General features: G+C 36.7%; 1 protein-coding gene across 1 annotated transcript in view; it reads right to left on the reverse strand.

Moving 5' to 3' along the window:
- Positions 1-387: 387 nt before the first annotated feature.
- LOC101891108 (uncharacterized) overlaps positions 388-19928 on the reverse strand; it is a 130882-nt gene continuing 111341 nt past the window's right edge. The window contains exons 10-12 of the mRNA XM_059130046.1: positions 13625-13741; positions 9908-10043; positions 388-1145 (exon numbers count right to left, since the gene is read on the reverse strand). Of these exons, the coding sequence (XP_058986029.1) occupies positions 495-1145; positions 9908-10043; positions 13625-13741 (904 nt within the window). The 3' untranslated portion in view covers positions 388-494. The remainder of the gene's footprint in view (positions 1146-9907; positions 10044-13624; positions 13742-19928) is intronic.

The following is a 19928-nucleotide window of genomic DNA, read 5'->3' on the forward strand; positions in this document are numbered from 1 at the left end:
AGACTTTCCAAAATTGGATTCCTAAAAGGGCGGAATTTACCTCCAAATTGGTATTCAAAATGAAGTTTGACCTCTGACGAACTTTCAAAAGTTGCTTCAAATTAAATTATCGATTACCAAGTATAAAATTCCCGATTATGATTTCAACTTTCAAAAACTAATTTTAAAAATTCCTGAAAACTACATTAGGCGTTAAAGGCAGTTCTAAAAAAATGAAAGGAACATCTCAATGACCTTTCAAAAAATAGCCTTGCAAATTAGAAATGTTCGTTCGAAAGGTTCTAGGATTTTAAATCTCGACCCCAAAAAATATTTTCCAGATATATATTTTTCAATACCGGGATAATTCCCTGTGCATCCCTCTTTAATTTTGCATTTTCTTCTTTATTGTAACATTCTTCCTTCGTTTCCTAACATTTTCTCTATCTACAATATTTCTTCTACTCATTCATAAATATATTCGTATATGTATGTGCGTTTGTATGCTGTTAATTCTAAGCTATATAATTTTGTGTTAAATTAAGATTTTCCTCATTGTCCGGATTCGTCGTCGTCATATTCCTTAAAACATTACGCACAGCACCCGGAGTACGTTCCAATGAACTCGACCATGAAGTACGCTGCGAACGTGGCCGGGCCGCAGTTGAAGTTTCATTATTATTTTTCGTCGAAGTCATGCTGCTACTGCCAGCCGTGCTTTCCATAATCGTGGGCATATGCTGTAGGTCTCCATTGCCGCCACCACCGCCGCTACCACTGCCACTACCACCAGCCGACGTTGTGTGATCTGCACCGAAATTAGTTGAACCCTCTGTGATATTAAAACTATGTGCCGAACGTGATGTAGGACGCCAACGATTTAATTTCATAGATGCCTTGCGATTTGTTGCCGGCGTTGAGGCATATATGGATGAGGCACCCAATTCGCTGCCAGTTGTCGTTGTTGTTACTTGTTCCTGTTGTTCCAACAAATTTGTTACCAGCTTATCAAGTGCTTTCAAATCAACTTTCCTTTTCGAGCCACGTATTGAGTTCATGCGACTGCCAGCACGACTGCCACCGCCGGCAGTACCACCCAAACCGCCGCCAAAATCGCCAGCCCCTGGCTTATTAAGACCCGCCAATTTGGCTAAACGTTGTGTTAGCTGAAAATAAGGGAAGAAGAGAACAAAAAAAAAAAAACGCAATGAAAAAGAAAGAAAATTAGAGGAAAACAAAAATTACATAGATTTTCGCTGAAAATGAGAATAGATTACGAGTAAAACTAGGTTGTGCATAATTAATTGCTATAATTGGCGAAAAAAGGAAAAAAAAATTCTAATGAAATGTAGTCTCTTCGATTGATTTATTGATTCTTGTGTAATGTCTGGAGATTTTATGGAGGGGGGATGGAGGTTTGGAGAGACTGCAGACATTTGTTGAATAATTAAATGGGAAAAAGATGTAAAGAGGATAAAGGAAACATTGTAAACAGAATTCAAATAGAACGGGGACTTCTGAACTTTTTAAATTAAAAACAAAAAACAGACCTCCGACATTTTCTAAAATTCAAAATATTGTAGTTATAGAACATTTGGTAAAAGGGGAAAAAGGTGCGAATATCTATAAAATATCTTCATTTATAGAAAATATTTAAAAGGGCTGTTTTCTGTGGTAGTCCTGTAAAAGGTCTTCCGCATGAAGAATGTTTGTAATAGGTGTTCTATCGCCACGAAGCCCACAAAAAGTCCCAAATTCCAAATGGATTTCAATGTACTCGGTTTAGTCTAGAATATTTCTTCCCTAGAAACTTTTTTCCCAAAAAACGAAGTATTGAGAGATATTTTGAATTGAATTATACTTTGCGACAAATATCAATTTTTTAAAATCACTACGGGGAAAATCCAATCTACGGGAAATTTCTCCAATCTTCCACACTTTTGAAAATTTTAGGATTAAGATTGCCCGAAATCCATTTATTTTAGATTTTTAGCACCCTGGTCAATATACCAGATAAAAATACTAAGAATATTTTGGTCGAATTGTATCCCTCATGCGAATCAATAAAGCGGTCTTTTTGGTTATTTTATACCCCATACCACATAGAGGTAAGGGTATTATGTTTTTGTGCATTTGTTTGTAACAGGGAGATGAAAGCGAGATACTTTTGAGGATCTTCATAAAATCACTTTTTGAGTCGACTTATCATGTCAGTCCGTCTGTCTGTCCATCCATGTATTCTTGTGAACAAAATGCAGGTGGCTTTTATTATCCGATTGAAATGAAATTTTGCAAACAATACTTGTTTGGTTCAAGGAGGAAATCTATTGAAATTGGTGATAATCGAATCAGATTTAGATTAATTGTGCACCAAATTCCGTCTAGAAGCAAGTAAATCAAGTTTGGAGAAAATCGGTTCAGGAATAGCTGTAGCTTCCATATATATATTTGCTATTCAAAATACTCCAGACACAATAGTCCAATGTACGGTTTGGTATCCGGAGATTTTGGTGACCATTGTGCGCTGGAAATGAAGCGAGGAACCTCATTTTATAACCATTCTTGAGTGGCGCGTGCTGAGAGCGATGGTGTTGAGTCCTGTTTGAATGTCCAAGGTCTGCGGCCAAAATGGCTTTAATACACCCTCCAGCATATTTTCGCGATAATATTCGGCGTTTATTCTGATGCCACTGTCGATTTATACGAGCGGAGAGCGGCCATCGGCTGTTATGGCGTCCCACTACATCACTATGGCCGGCGCGTGAGTTCTGGTGGCCAACCGAAGATGCACATTTTCAGCTGACCTCATTGACAAGTAAATACGATCATTTTGTTTGTTTACAAACTGCTGGACAATGAACGTTTACTCATCGGAAAAAAAACCAAATTCGGCAGTTCACCACTTTCGTCCAAGCGAAGCAACTCTTTAGGTCTTTTGAGTCTATTTTCTTTCCGTTGTGGTGTAAGTTCTTTCACTTTTTTTCAATTCCAATGGCTTTACCCCGAGCTCGTTTTTTAAAATATTTTCCGAATGGAATATTGAGATATTTTCAGCTCACGAGCCATTTTCAGCCACTCCGACACGGATTTCGATCAATGGGCTTCTTTACTTTTCGAACCATTTCTGCTGATGTTGCTGTTTTCTTCCGTCAACTTCCTTGACATCGGTCTACGTTGCCAGTATCACGGTAACGAGCGATGTTACGAGACACAAACGATTTATTCACATTTAAATGTTGGAGTGTTCTAACAGCAGCCACTTGTGATTTTCCATCCAAATATAAGGAAAACACACTATCACGCTTGAATTTCGTCACGAATAACTTTTTTCTCACCAAAATGCTTTTGTACGCTTGTAAACAATATAATGAGCTGGAATAATTTTAACAGCTGCCAGACAAGTGGCTTAGAAATGACAGCAGTCTGAAGTTAGTTGAACGGTTTTTCTCACCATGTAATTCGTTACAAACCATAAAATTTCAATTTTCTAAATATGAAAATATTTTACCATTTTGTATTTTTTCGCACTTTAAGTGTACGAATTTTCAATTCCCAATTATTTCATCTTATATACCCAGAAGTGGCCCACGTTTAAGGTTCTAGCTCTCACCGGATAAAAACAATGTTCTACTATTATTGCATCATACCTTACCTTTTCGTAGTTTTCGTCAAATATCACCCGATTATGATCAAAATGCCAAGTTTTAAAGTTCCACTTTTAACGAACTTTCCGTAACAATATTGTCAATGAACGAATTTATAAAATGTTTGCCTTAACTGAATCCACGGTAATCTTAAGCCCGTCTCGCCTAAGGCTGTCCACAGAGGTACAGTTCAAAGTTCTAGATGAGATTGATCGATAAGTTGTACTATTTGGTACTTTTTAGTACTTTTTGTGTCCTTACAGTACGAATTTTCAAATATTCCCAAATTCAAAGTTCAGCTCATGTTACTAGATTCTGTATCCAATTAGAGTCTTTATAATGTTAAAGTACGAGTATTTTATAAAACAAGTAAAAAAGCTGTAAGTTCGGCCAGGCCGAACTTTGAATACCCTCCACCATTTGGAACGAATTTGGCAATTCTCATAAACAATAAAATCCGTTAAAAATTCTGTAAAAATCTTAGAAATACCGAATGTAGCTGTTGTATTAGGGTCAATACGACGACATGGACCTGCATAGGTAACTTTTGTCATAAGCCATTACAATGTTCAAATAATGTATCTATAGTCATCAAAATACCGAATATCGGGAGGTACCGCTATATGGGGGCTATACGAAGACGTGGACTGCAGATACAATTTTCTGCCTTATGCTGTAATATCCATTACGAACTTCAAATGCGGAATTTGAAAAAATTCCGGTGAATAAAGTCGCTAAAATCATCAAAATACCGAATATTAGGAGGTACCCTTATATGGGGACTATACGAAGACGTGAAACTGCAGAGACAATTTTCTGTCTTATGCTGTAATATCCATTACGAACTTTAATTACAAAATTTGGAACAATTCTGGTGATAAATGTTCCTAATATCATTAAAATACAGAATATCGGGAGTTACCGTTATATGGGGACTTTACGAAGAGGTGGACCTGCTCAGACAATTTTCTGCCTTAGCCTGTAGTATTCATTACAAACTTCAAATGCTAAATTTGAAAAAAATTCTAATGAATATTGTCGCTAAAATCATCAAAAATACCGAATATCGGGAGGTACCGTTATATGGGGGTTATACCAAAACGTGAACCTACATGGACCATTTTCAATACCAAAAGTCCTGCAGACATAATATACTTTCGAGTAAAATTTTATCAATCTACTTTAAGTCGTTCGGAAGCTAAAGTGATTTCCACAGACGAATAGACCGACAGACGATTAGACGGACGGACATTGCTAAATCGAACATATATACATTATGGAGTCTAAAATGTATATTTCGAGGTGTTACAAACGGAATGACAAACTTAATATACCTTCCATACTATGGTGGAGGATATATAAAAATATTTATTGTACTTACCGTACCCTTATGGTACGAATTTTCAAAAACTTTAGCTCTTTGTACCTTTTAGTGACTAAGAGTAAAGAATTTTTACCGAAATCTTAGTTCTCCCTACCTAGAGTGAGTGAGAAATTCTAGTTCTAATAAATATTTAGTTACCACAGTTGTACTATTTTGTACTATTTAGTTCTTTTTCGTAGCCTCAAATACGAATTTTCAAATATTTCTCATTTAATAGTTATAGCTGTAGTAAATATTGAAAATATAGCTGTTTGTAGCTTTTAGAACCTTTCGTACCCTGTTATCGTTTGATAAATAAGTTGCTATATTTTATACTTCCTAGTACGTTTTGTATCATTAAGGTACGAATTTTTAAATATTCTACCTCATGTTAATAGATTTTGTGCCTCTTAGAGCCTTTGTAAGTTTTGTACCAAATTTCAAAATTTCAATCGTGTCGCCTGATGAGTCTGCCAATTTTGTACCCTGACTCTTTAATTTATATAGATTTAACCCCATAGTCCTCCCACCTGCGCCAGCAAATTGTTTTTAAACACCGCCAACTTGACATTGTCTGTTGAACAAAGAAAACCGGGTGATAAATTGAAAATCCATTGAACCTTAACTGCAAAGTAATATTGAAGACTTCTGCCACAAAGCCGACAGAAACAAAAAACCAAAACCCAACTCCCATTAGTGGTCAGTCCCCCCTGTTCATCTCATCTGGGTCTTTGTGAAATTTTCCAACAAAGATTGAGTGCTCACAATGACCTTTGTACTGAGACTTTTGCCAGATATTTTCATTTACGCTGTCTAACTTCCGTTTAGCATTAATTTTCCCGTTGCACATTCTTGTGGGGATAGTCGGCTGTGTTTTTTATGTCCAGTTCTAGGGAGTGGACCACCTTATTCATGTGTGGTTGCAGCAGTGTTTCTTGCCCTGTGACCTTTTCGCCACAAATAAATCTTTGATAACATGAAACTCGGAAAAAGACCCAGGGTATTTCAGGGCATTGTAGCCAAACCAAAAAACAGTATCCTCCGGATTTTTTTTGCTTTCTAAATTCCCTCTCCAAAAAAAGCAACGGAGGAGACAAACTTAAAATGCTAGGGAGTTACTGCAAATTTAGGGAATCCAACGAAAGACAATGTCAAAAAACAAAATGCATCTCCAGAGCTTTGCCGGTCCGGCACTGTTTTTGTCTTCCATTGGCTTTTTGCTGCAGTTTCTCGCTTTGGTGATTTATAATTTCCTATTGTTTATAGTATCTCCATTTTTTTTGCTCGGGTTTTTGTTGAACTTCACCATGTCATCTGTGAGAGATATCCGAACAGAGAGGGCATTGTCCACAGTGAAGCCATCCCTAGCTTAGCTTAGATCAAGAGTGCCGCACTTTTTTCTGTGGCCCCTGAATGGGGTGCTAATAAATGACTCTGTAATGACCAACAGACCGTTTGATGCCACGCTTGAATTGCCAGTCGTCTATGTCGTCGTCATTGTTGGCCACCGTCACCGCTGCCAAAGGAATTGCACAATTAATACCTTTCATGTTGGTTTCCGACCAACAAAAAATGCTTGCGTTTTTTTGTTCATTTTCCCCTCGCCACTATTTTCGGCAATTGTTTGCAATTAACAATAGTCCTTCGCAATGCCAAAAGAGAACACAGAGAATTACTCGTAGCTTTAGATTTAAAAAGGAATCATTTGTCATGTTGGCGGAATAAATATGCTTTTGGTTAAGTAACTACTAATGATGATGTCTACAACAAAGAACATTTGCTGATGGGGGTCTTCTTAGGAAAAAAAAAAAAAAAACGTGGAATAATGAAGGCTATTGGAAAACGCACAATGATGGCATGGTGGGAGAAATAAATGCCAAAAATAAATGGATTAATTTTGATGGACTTAAATGTGAAAACAAGATTTGTGAATCTGGAAAAAACAGGAAATGCAGGACTCTTATGTAGACTCAACATACAAGTTGGATGTGAGAGATTTTAATAAAATTAAATACCATGTGAAGTATGATACTAGCTTCCCCCAATACCCGCATATCAAATCGATCCCAATGACGCTTTACGACTCTTACATGGAACGTATTTAGCCTTCCCTAATAAAACATATTTTCTAGCGGGAGTGTTCGAAAAAAAGGAGTTTTGCACCAAAAAATGTTCAAAATCTATCATTTTGAGGTTTGCTGAGGAAGTTATTAGAAAAACTATAGCACAATGGACCCACATTCAATATTTCTGTCAAAACAAAGACTCCATATGAAAATCCTAGAAACCAACAGGATTTGAGCTGTATTTCTTTACCAAATACCAAATTTAGTAACATTTAGTTAGAACGCATATCCAAAACAATCCATATCTCTCTATTACAGACACCAACAGTGATCCTAGATTAGTAAAGAATACAATTACAAAAACCACCTCCATATTTAAACTCAATAACAAATTTCGGTATTCCAGATCTATAGTTTCACCCAATACCAGATATTGTGTCACTTAGTACATTTAGAACAATTTTTATTCACTCTTCAAAAAGCACCTTCATATCTTAATCACAGACACCAATAGTGACATCCATATCATATTTTAGGATTTCAGCTCTATCCGCTCGCCCTATATGCTTACACGCTGCCCGAATGTTGCTCTGCCGTATTTTGGATCATGCCCGGCGAAGCGCTTACTTGAGGTGATCGACACTTTGGTATTTACTAGTGCCAAATTTGCTTTCCAAAATAGTCCAGACACAATTGTCCAACGGATTGGTATCCGGAGATTTTGGAACCTTATTTTGTAACCATTCTTTGGTGGCGCGTACTGAGTGCGATGGTGCTGAATCCTGTTGGAATATACAAGGTCTACGGCCAAAATGTTTTCGTGTCCAAGGCTTTAATACACCCTCAAGAATACTTTCGCGATAATATGGGCTGTTATGGTGGCCCACACCATTACCATGGTAGGCACTTGAGTTCTGGTGGCCAACCGAAGGTTCACATTTTCATCTGACTTCTTTGACAAGTAAACACGATCATTTTGTTTGCTTGCAAACTGCTGGACAACGAATGTATTCTCATCGGAGAAACCCAAATTCGGCAGTTCACCACTTTCGGCCAAGCGAAGCAACTCTTTAGCTCTTTTGAGTCTATTTTCTCTCTGTTGCGGTGTAAGTTCTTGCACTTTTTGGAATTTCAAAGACTTTACCCCGAGATCTTCTTTCAATATTTAATTTTTTGGCCACTGCGGCGCAGGTTTCGAGCAAATCGCTTCTTTACTTTTCGAAACATTTCTGCGGATGTTGCTGGTTTCTTCCGTCCACGGTAACGAGCGATGGTACGAGACACATAATATGTATTCATATTTAAATGCTGGTGTGCTCTAACGATAGCCTCTTGGGGTTTTTCAGCCAAATATAAAGAAATCACACTATCACGCTTGAATTCCATCACGAATAATTTTTTTCTATTGGAAAATTGTCACCAAAATGCTTTTGTTCGCTTGTAAACAATATAATGAGCTGTCACTGGAATAATTTTTACAGCTGTCGGATGAGTGGCTTAAAAATGACAGCAGTCTGAAATTTGTTGCAGTTTTTTTTTTTATCTCACCACAGGTATTGCCCCACATTTTGGTATATCCCGAAACTCAGCGTTTTGATAGTTTTTGCTACCTTTTTTCTCCGATTTTTCGAAAAATTGGTATTTGTAGTGGGTTCTAGCTTCTGAGACGGAACATAGTAAATATAGGTCCACGGTTTCGTATAGCCCCCACATAATGGTACCTCTCGATTTTCAGTATTTTGATAATTTTTGACACATTTTCCCACGAATTTGTCAAAAATTGGTATTTGTAGTTTATAGTGGGTTCTAGTTCCGGCGTCAGAACATTTAATATTTAGGTCCACGCTTTCCTATAGCTCATATATAACGATAACACCAATAACGATACCACCGATATTCGGTATTTTGATAATCCCAGCCACATTTACCTACGAAATTGTTTCAAATTTGATATTTAAGAATATTTGGTAGATGACAATCCTTAAAGTATAAAATTGCCTATATAGGTTCCCGTTTTTGTGTGGCCCACCATATAACGACCTCACCCACTTTGTGGTTTTTTGAAAAGTTTAAAAACAAAAAAACGATCTTACTGGTGTTTGAAGTTTAAAGTGGAACATGTTTGAATTCAGTAATTTTTCATAAAGAGGTTTTACTTACCCAATGGTGGAGGGTATTAAAAGTTCGGTCCGGGTGAACTTTATGTTTTTTTTTACTTGTTTGAGTTATAAATAGTGCAACTAAAACGACGTTCCTTTATATATAGATATGTTTCTCCCTCTGATATATCCCTACACGTTAAACTCATTTAAAACTTCATATAAGTGGAGTTGTTGGAAAAATCGATTGCTAGAAAAGAGTAGAATCTACTCATTTTGGAGTATTTTTCCCATTCTAGAAGGAGGAGTGCTCCCACTAAGTAATATAACTAGTACTTCTCGTTCTAGAATGGGGAAAAATACTCGAAAATGAGTAGATTCCATTCTTTTCGAGCACTCGAATTAAAATGTGTTGTCATTTCGATCTTGTATTTTTTTGCATTTCTTTTTTTTTCAAACCGCAGCAACTCCTACACACACACGAAAATAAGAAAACTATTTTTTCTCCCACTCGATGTCGCTCCTAGAGCTATTCTGCCCCTACTCTAATTTTTCAAACATATGTTTGCCATTTTAGAAGGAGGAGTGCACCCACTAAGTAATATAACCAGTACCAGTACAGAAAGCGCTCCCGTAAAAAACATAAGAGTGAATAGTAAACTCCGTAAAAAAATTTCTCTCCCGAGGGAAACGAGCAAATCTGCTCTCTGATAAAATTACAAGGTATTTTGATGATTATTCAACATTCTTACTCACCTCTCCAGCAGCATTGCTAGAATAACTCATTCGCTTCACCTTCTTGAAGGTAACATCATCTTCGGCCTCTTTTAGAGCTTGTTCCAAAACGCTGTCCATCTCAGGGCTGCGATGTTCCTCTAGACCTTGATAACCGCTAAAGGGAAATTAAATAATAATAAATTTAACATTTTTTGTTATTCAATCGAAAATCAAAGTTTAAATCATTTTGCCATTTGTTGTTATTGCCGCTGTTGTTGTTGTTGTTTGAAATAATTATGAAACACCTGAGGCGTTATGTAAATTGATATGATAATTTAACAATGGTACTAATCAAAGGGAGCATTTAGCTAGCCTTTGGGCATTTTGTCACCACATGGCTACGAACATAACTGCTGTGTTCGTATGTATGAAATAATTATAGAGCCCTCATTAAATGCATGTCAGTGTTTTTAAATATAACAATGTACTGCCTCCATACACACACACACACACACCTACTCGTACAACCGCTTACCCTGTAATCAATTATATTTAGTTGCAATAACAAAAACAAATACAAATCAATAATACACGCCATAATAATAATAAAAAGAATAATAATAACAACAACAACAGCGTCAGTAATAATAACTGTGGTAAACATTCATGCAACATAAAATTTAATCTTATTACACGATATCTGTGTGTGGTTTATGTGCGAGTGTATGTGCGTTGGGGTGCCAACGCAAGTGTGTGTGCTATGTAAACACTCACACACACACATAAACATTCTATACATATGTATAAAACTATTATGTAGCACCAAGTAATTGATATTTGTTACATTGTTGAGGCTTCTGGTTTTTGCGGAATCCTTTCAACTGGCAGAGCGGCACGTTTTTCAAACGAAGTATACAAGCATACATATGATGCTCATGCACACACATACAAATTCATACATGGATACATACATGCAGTGTGAGAAGGAAAACCTGCAACCAACTTCAAACTGCTTTCATTTCTAAGCCACTCGTCCGACAGCTAAGCCACTCGTCCGCGTCGCTGTGGCCGAAAAATAGCTCGTGAGCTCAACATATCGCAATATTCCATTCGGCCAATATTGAAAAATGAGCTCGGTGTACAACCATTGAAATTCCAAAAAGTGAAAGAACTTACACCGCAACAGGAAGAAAATAGACTCAAAAGAGCTAAAGAGTTGCTTGGCTTGGCCGAATGTTGCCAACTTCCGAATTTGATTATTTCCGATTAGAAAACATTCGTTGTCCAGCAGTTTGTAAACAAACAAAATGGTCGAATTTACTTGCCAAAGAGGTCAGCTAAAATGTGCACCTTTGGTTGGCCACCATAACTCAAGCGCCGGCCATGGTGATGGTGTGGGCCACTATAACAGCCGATGGTCTCTCTCCGCTCGTATTAATCGACCGTGGCATCGAAATAAATGCCGAATATTATCGCGAAAATATTCTGGAGGGTGTATCAAAACCTTGGGTACCCAAACATTTTGACCGCAGTCCTTAGACATTCCAACAGGACTCAGCACCATCGCACTCAGCACGCGCCACCCAAGAATGGTTACAAACTAAGGTCCCTCGCTTCATTTCACCGCGGCATTAGAATAAATGCCGAATATTGTCGCGAAAATATTCTGGAGGGTGTATTAAAGCCTTGGGCACGCAGACATTTTGACCGCAGACCTTGGACATTCCAATAGGACTCAGCACCATCGCACTCAGCACACGCCACCCAAGAACGGTTACAAAATAAGGTTCCTCGCTTCATTTGCAGCGCACAATGGCCACCAAAATCTCCGGATACCAATCCGTTGGACTATTGTGTCTGGAGTATTTTGAAAAGCAAGGTTGGCACTAAAAAATACCAAAGTGTCGATCAAGGAAGCGGTTCGCCAAGAATGGGAAAAAATACCGCAGAGCAACATTCGGGCAGCGTGTGACGGTTTCATTTGCCGTTTGAAGGTCATAATTCGTGCCGAAGGTGACCAATTCGAACAAATCTAAACTTATTCTAAAATTTGATGCTATTTCCGAAATCTTTTGCTTTCATTCAATAAAATTTAAAAAAAAAATGTGAAAATTATGGCGTTTGACTTTGTTGCAGTTGTTTTTTTATCTCACCCTGTACGTATACTCACATGAAATATTATTGTACGTAAGTGTAATTGAGAGCACCACTGATGCATGTAGCCCCCTTTTAGTTTGATTAAATATGAAATTGAAAATATTTCCGCCATCGATACAGGTGACTGAATATGGTACACATTTCTATGAGGGTATCTGGATGCAGATGTTGTTGTTGTTTTATACCCTCCACCTTGGAAAGGAGGGTATATTAACTTTGTCATTCAGTTTGTAACATCCTTAAATATTCGTCTTAGACCCCATAAAGTATATATATTCATAATCAGCATAAAATTCTAAGTCGATTTAACGATGTCCGTCTGTCTGTCTGTCCGTCTGTCTGTCTGTCTGTTGAAACCACGATACAGCCCACATTATCTGACGTAGAGCGCCAAAATTTAGCAGAGCTATTTGCATTGTGTCTAGGATGGTTGGTATTGAAAATGAGAAATATCGGTCCACGTTCTGGTATAGTCCCCATATAACGGTACCTCCCGATATTCGGTATTTTGATGATTTATGCCACATTTTTTCACGGATTTGTCTGGAAATTGGTATTTGTAGGTCATAACGGGTCCCTGAGCGTGTGGCAAAACATTGCATGTATAGGTCCACGTTGTTGTATAGCCCCCATATAAAGGTACCTCCCGATATTCGGTATTTTAGTTTTTTTTGCCACATTTTTTCACGGATTTGTCTAAAAATTGGTATTTGTAGGTCATAATGGGTTCAAGCTCCGGTGGCGAAACATTGCATGCATGGGTCCATGGTTTGATATAGCCCCCATATAACGGTACATCACGATATTCGGTATTTTTATGGTTTTTGCCACATTTTTTCACTGATTTGTCTAAAAATTGGTATTTGTGGGTCATAATGGGTCCTATTTCGTGTAGCGAAACATTGTAATTATAGGTCCACGTTTTGGTATAGCCCCCATATAACGGTACCTCCCGATATTCGGTAATTTTATGGTTTTTGTCACATTTCTTCTAATGTTTCTTTTACCCTAAGGTGGAGGGTATTAAAAGTTTGGCCCGGCCGAACTTAATGTTTTTTACTTGTTGTAATGTCACATAGTTTTGTCAAGGTGTATTTGAAAACATTTTGACAAATGTTTTACTATTAATGAACGAAATTTGAAAACCCAAATTTAATGTGGATAATGGAGTCCGAAATGAGAATTTCTTAATAGATTCTTTTTTTATTTTCTTGGGAAACCACAATTTTGACAGAGGACATATTCCATTTATTTTCATTTTTTTTCAAGAGCCTAAGAAAATTATTTTTTTTGGTCAGCCAGCCAAAATATAATATCAAAGTCCAATGTGATAATTGCCTTACAGTCGTTTTTCCAGAAATATCTTGAAAAACCACAATTTTCATAGAGGGCATATTTCAAATTGATTTTAAACTCCCAAAAAAATTATTTTATCGGTTAACCTGTCTGCTATGAGATTCCTTTCTCTACTCTCAATAATCGTTTTTTTTTAAACAACTTGGAACCCTCCCCTTTGCCAATTTTTATTGGGCCTCTCATAAAAAGCTTTCAAAATGTACTCCCGCCTTGGTATATAACCTACAACTTGAAATTACTTACCTCAACAATTTGTCACGGAATGTACCAGTACCGCCAGCTCCCGGTCCGCCACCACGCCGCTGGCGCATAGTAGAACGATTGGTTTTGCGTACCGTACGCAAATCGGTTTCCCAGAATCTGTAAAATAAAAAGAAGACATAACGATAATTTTACTTTTTGTAGTTAAAAAATAAAAAAAGAAATATTTTTAGAATGGGAGGCAAATGCAATACAAAAAAAAAAAAAAAAACGAAGAAGAAGAAAGAAAGAAAAAACAATTAAAACATAAATCAAACCGAACTTTTACCTTGAAAGTTTCCAGACACAGTAAAATAATTTCGTTTATTTGTTTAACAAAGTGATTTAAGTAATTGCCTGCTAGTGGAAGATTTCGAAGAATTTCTTAATTAGGTTAATATGTGTATTACACAGCGGAGACGAGAAGGTAATATGTATGTTTATACGTGTGTGGATTGAGTCGCAATGTAATTGATCGCATAGGATAAATTAACAAAATTAGGTCAGTAGATAAATAATTCAAAAGGGCTTTGAGTACTCATAACCTCGACCAACGACTTAGTTCCCAAAAATTTAGCCCTCGACCTCAAAATAGTTTAATTAGAGTTTAGAAATTTGTCAGAGTCGTTTGGAGCGCTTCTAAAATGATTATCCTACCTTAAGGCCATAATTTTGTGCAGTAAGCGATTTCTAAATTATAAATGGGATTCCGACAAATTTATATCCTTAGCCAATGTTCGTTCATTAGAAATATTTAGACTTGCGTTATGGTTATTCAAAATGTTGCCCCTTCATGGGGAAGGTAAAGAAGGAATGGTCCAATATTTTCCATTTCGTATCTGAGCGAGTCTGATATAAATATTACATCGTCTCAGATTTGGACTGTAGCGTCTACTTCCCTTACTTTATATAAGATATGTGATCATTTTTTGAAAATGAAATGTGCGTGAGGTACCAGATATAGTGGGCTGAAGGTGTGGCCCGATATATTCTATTTTTATACCCTGCACCATACTATGGAGGGTATATTAACTTTGTCATTCCGTTTGTAACTCCTCGAAATACTCATGTCAGACCAAACAAAATTCTTGATCAGCGTAAAATTCTAAGTCGATTTAGCGATGTCCGTCTGTCCATCTGTCGTTCTGTCCGTCTGTCTGTCCCTCTGTCTGTCTGTTGTAATCACGAACGAATTGAGATAGAAGGCTAAAATTTTGCACACATGTTTATTTTTCCAGAAGGCAGGTTAAGTTCGAAAATGAGCCATGTAGGTCCACGTTTTCATATAGCTCCCATATAACGGTACCTCCCGATATTCGGTATTTTGATGATTTTAGCGACATTATTCACGGGAAATGCTTCAAATTTGTTATTTGACGTTTCGTAATGGATACTACAGCCTAAGAGAGAAAATTGTATGTTCAGGTCCAAGTCTTCGTATAGGCCTCATATATCAGTACCTCCCTATATTCGGTATTTTAACGAGTTTAGGACAATACCCACCGAAATTTTTCGAGATGTCGTATTTGAAGTTCGAAATGGATGCTACAGCCTATGACAGAAAATTGTCTATTCTGGTCCAGGACTTCGCATAGCTCCGATATACAGTACCTCCCTATATTCGATATTTTTATGATTTTAGCTACATTATTCACCGTATATTTCAAGTTTCGAATTAGAATATGGTAATGACTTATGTCAAACAATGCCTATGTAGGTCCACGTCGTACAGGCACCAATATAACGGCTATATTCGGTATTTTTAAAATTTTAACAAAATTTTTAAAGGATTTTATTTCCAAATTCGTTTTAGATGGTGAAGGGTAATCAAATGTCGGCCCGGCCGAACTTACTGCTTTTTAACTTGTTACACTTAAATTACCACTCATAAAAATATTAGGTTTTGCAATGCAAAATTGTATGGTTCTCTCATGTTCTGTAAGGAATTTATTTTCTCTGAAAATGTTGACCTTTTGAGGAAGAGCTACCAGAAGGAGTGGACCTATATGGCCCATCTCCAAACTCGATCTAAGTTTGATAATAAAATACGGTGAACGTAGGTTGGACCAAATAGTACAAAGGGACCTAGGGTCTTAAACCGTTATTTCGATGAGGCCGATTTTCATTGTCTCTGACGTCATCCTTCTAGAATTTTGTTTTATTGGAGAATTTTGCATAAAATCACATGAAGTATTTATTTAACCCTAAAATGTGCTTCTAGGTAAGATTTAGACTATTGAAATCTTCTAAGGACCATAGTAAAAATTCATTACAAAATTTTTTTTTATAATATTTTGGCCGGATTCGGCCGGGCCGAACTTTTAATACCCTCCACCATTTGTCACAAATTTGGCAATTTCCAAAAAAAAAAAAATAAATAAATAAAAAAAATAAAAATAAAATCCGTTAAAAATTCTGTTAAAATCTTAAAAAACCGAATGCCTATACGACGACGTGGACCTGCATAGGCAACTTTTGTCATAAGTTATTACAATATTTAAATGCGAAACTTGAAGAAAAATCTGTTTATAATGTAGCTAAAATCATCAAAATACCGAATATAGGGGGTACTGTTATATGGGGGCTATACGAAGACGTGGACCTGCACAGACAACTTTCTGGCTTAGGATGTAGTATCCATTACGAACTTCAAATGCCAAATTCGAAACAATTTCGGTGAATAATGTCGCTAAAATCATCAAAATACCGAATATCAGGAGGTACCGTTATATGGGGGATATATGATAACGTGGACCTACATGGCCCATTTACAAATTTAACCTGCCTACTGGCAAAATATACATGTGTGCAAAATTTTAGCCTTCTATCTCAATTTGTTCGAAAGAGAGCGTCATTGCAACAGACAGACAAACAGACAGACGAACATGGCTAATTCGTCTAGGAATTTTATGCTGATCAAGAATATGTATACTTTGTTCTGTCTGACATGAGTATTTCGAGGAGTTACAAACGAAATGACAAAATTAATATACCCTCCATAGTATGGTGGAGGGTATATAAAAAAGAACCGAAAATATCCCTTTCTTGACTCCCAGATGGCTTAAAATGTTCGACCAAAATATTCCTCATATGTTTATTCGCAATATTGTTAAAGACAATATACACATAAAATTGACAGATTCCGAGGAGTCTTAATCCGAAAATGTCCAATTACATCACCCCCCCCCCCCCTTCCCCCTCAATTTCGTTACTTTTCGATGTAAACCTTCAGAACGCCGATACACGTGCCATTATTTGTTTTAGCTCTACTATCATAATTTCCAGGATATTCTCCGTAATTATTGAAAAAGTAGAATTTTGTAGCAGAGAGTAATATGAAGCGCTGTTAAAAATAGTTTGGCATGAAATTCTCGGGAATTGGCCTTTGTTCCTCAACAATGTAGAAGTTTTTACGGAAGGATTAAAGGGATTTAAATGTGAAGCCTTTCAAAATACAGTTAGTGCAAGCATTGAAATCGAACGACTAACCGCAACGCAGAAATTTTGCTGAATGGGCTTTTGGAACGTTGGCCGAAGATCCATTTTTTATCGAAAAATTCTGTTCAGCGATGAAGCTCATTTTTAGCTCAATAGGTTAGTAAAGAACCAAAATCGTCGGTATTCAATCTGAAGCAGAATCGTCGGTTTGGTGTAGCTAAATTGCGAGAACATTGCAATGTAATTTCAACAAGACTGTGCCGCTAGCCACACAGCTCGTGAAAGAAACATTTATTGAGAGGCGAGTTTATTACACTACCGTACTGGTCAATTGTCCGTCGAAATGGTGTGATTTAACTCCTCTAGACTATTTTTATACCCTCCACCATACTATGGAGGTTATATTAACTTTTATACCCTCCACCATACTATGGAGGATATGATATGGAGCATTTTGATAATTTTAGCGACATTATTCACCGGAATTAGGTTATATTTGGTATTTGAAGTTCAAAATGGATACTACAGCCTAAGAAGAAAATTGTCTGTGCAGGTCCAAGTCCTCGTTTAGCCCCCATATAACGGTACCTCCCGATATTCGCTATTTTGATAATTTTAGAGGCATTATTCACCGGAATAGTTTCAAATTTGGTATTTAAAGTTCAAAATGGATACTTCACCCTAAGACAGAAAATTGTCTGTGCAGGTCCACGTCTTCGTATAGCCCCCATATAACGGTAACTCCCTATAATCGGTATTTTGATGATTTTAGCGTCATTATTGACCAGAATTGTTTCAAATTACGTATTTAGAATTCGTTATGGGAACTACAGTCTGTAACAGAAATTTGTCTATGCAGGTCCAGGCCTTCGTATAGGCCCCATATATCAGTACCTCCCTATATGCGGTATTTTGAAGATTTTAGGTACAATACCCACCGAAATTGTTTGAGATGTAGTATTTGAAGTTCGTAATGGATGCTACAGCCTGTGACAGAAAATTGTCTATGCAGGTCCATGTCTTCGGACAGCTCCGATGACTTTAGCTACCGTTTATTTCAAGTTTCGGATTTGAATATGGTAATAGCTTATGATAAACAATGCCTATTTTTTTTAAATTTCCAAATTCGTTCCGAATGGTGGAGGGTATTCAAAGTTCGACCCGACCGAACTTACTGCCAAAAATTTGGAAAGAATTTGGAAATTTTCAAAAAATAAATTAATAAATAAATAAACAAATAATAAATAAAAATAGAATTCGTTATAAATTCTGTGAAAATAATAAAAATACCGTACATAGGGAGTTACCGTTATTTTGGGGTCTATACGAAGGTCATTACGATGCGCAAATATGAAATTTTAACAATTCCGGTGAGTAATGAAGCTAAAATCATCAAAACACCGAATATAGGGAGGCACCGATATTTAGGGGCTATACGAAGGCCTGGAACAGTATACACAATTGTTTTTAAATATCAAAAGTCCTGCAGACTTTTGAGTAAAAATTTATCAACCTTCTTTAATTCGTTCGGAAGCTTAAGTGATTTCCACAGACGGATGGACGGACAGACGGACGGTCATCATTAAATCGACATAGAAATATGAATACTTTTTGGGGTCTAAAATGTAAATTTCGAAGTGTTACAAACGGAATGACAAACATAATGTTCCCTCCATACTATGGTGGAGGTATAAAAACATATTTCTTGCCTCGTTTGCGATAACTTCCTACAACTGCCTGTAGCATATTTTTGTGTTAATTGACCCAAAATATTTCAATTTTCATAAGCTTTTTTAAATTTGTTATGAAAAAAATAAATTATTTTCTATGACCTACAAAAATTAAGTCCTTTTCACATTCTTGCCGAATGTCTTGTCCTTGCCGAAAATTAATTATCCCCCCTTTTTTGTTTTTTTTTTCATCTCTAAGACTCTTTTGAGATTAATTTCTTAAATTTAATTCCATTTTTATTATTTGAAATCAATAAATTATTGCCCCAAACTACATCGGCCCATGTCGACGGAGGAAATGTGTAAATCCATAAGTAACATGTAACATAGATGTGAACATTTCTATATTGTCCGTTACGTTATTGGTCTAGGGATTTTTATTATTTTTTCCACTTCCGTTACATGTACATATATACGTATGTACGAGTATGTATATCGATGTATATTGTTTATGGCCCTGCCATGCCTTTGATATGTTTCGCTTTGTATGTTGGAATGTAGGTTTGTGCATTCATTGAATGTTGATGTGACCCCGGGCTAAGATATATTTAAGTCCTTTTTCTGTCATTTTTACTTTTACATATTTAACACAAGAGTGAGAGAGGGGGGTAAGTGAAGGGGGGAGGGTATATTAAAGGGAATGACTAGTATATCCTGTTTTTTTCTTGTACGTATCAACAACATTTCTATTAACTTAAAAGGCCATACATTCATGTACACTTCTTTTATGTCTAGATGTGTGTATATACATGTGTGTGTTTTTGTATATGTGAAAACAAACACAATGACATATGTGGGAAATTGATTTTTTGTTTGGTTTTGTCCTACGGCTCCACTTTATGCCCTTGTCCATTTCCTTTTAACCACCATCATTATTCAATGGCCTACAATTCGTCTTGTGTTGCCATGAAGACAGGCCCAAGTAGAAGATACATCAATCCTATAGCCTCTAGTGTGGATGTGTGTGTGTTTTTTGTTGTTGTATTGTGAACATAGATATATCATCATTATCAGAGATACAATCAGCCACAGAAGTTTTTATGTTAGCAACGAACGCCAACGGCTCGAGCAGCAGATGTTTTAAAGTGTTTGTTGGTATGTGTTATTTAAGGTCCTTTTATTCTCGCTCTCTTTCTCTC

This window comes from Musca domestica, unplaced genomic scaffold (genome assembly GCF_030504385.1).
Source record: "Musca domestica strain aabys unplaced genomic scaffold, Musca_domestica.polishedcontigs.V.1.1 7, whole genome shotgun sequence".
NCBI lineage: Eukaryota > Metazoa > Arthropoda > Insecta > Diptera > Muscidae > Musca > Musca domestica.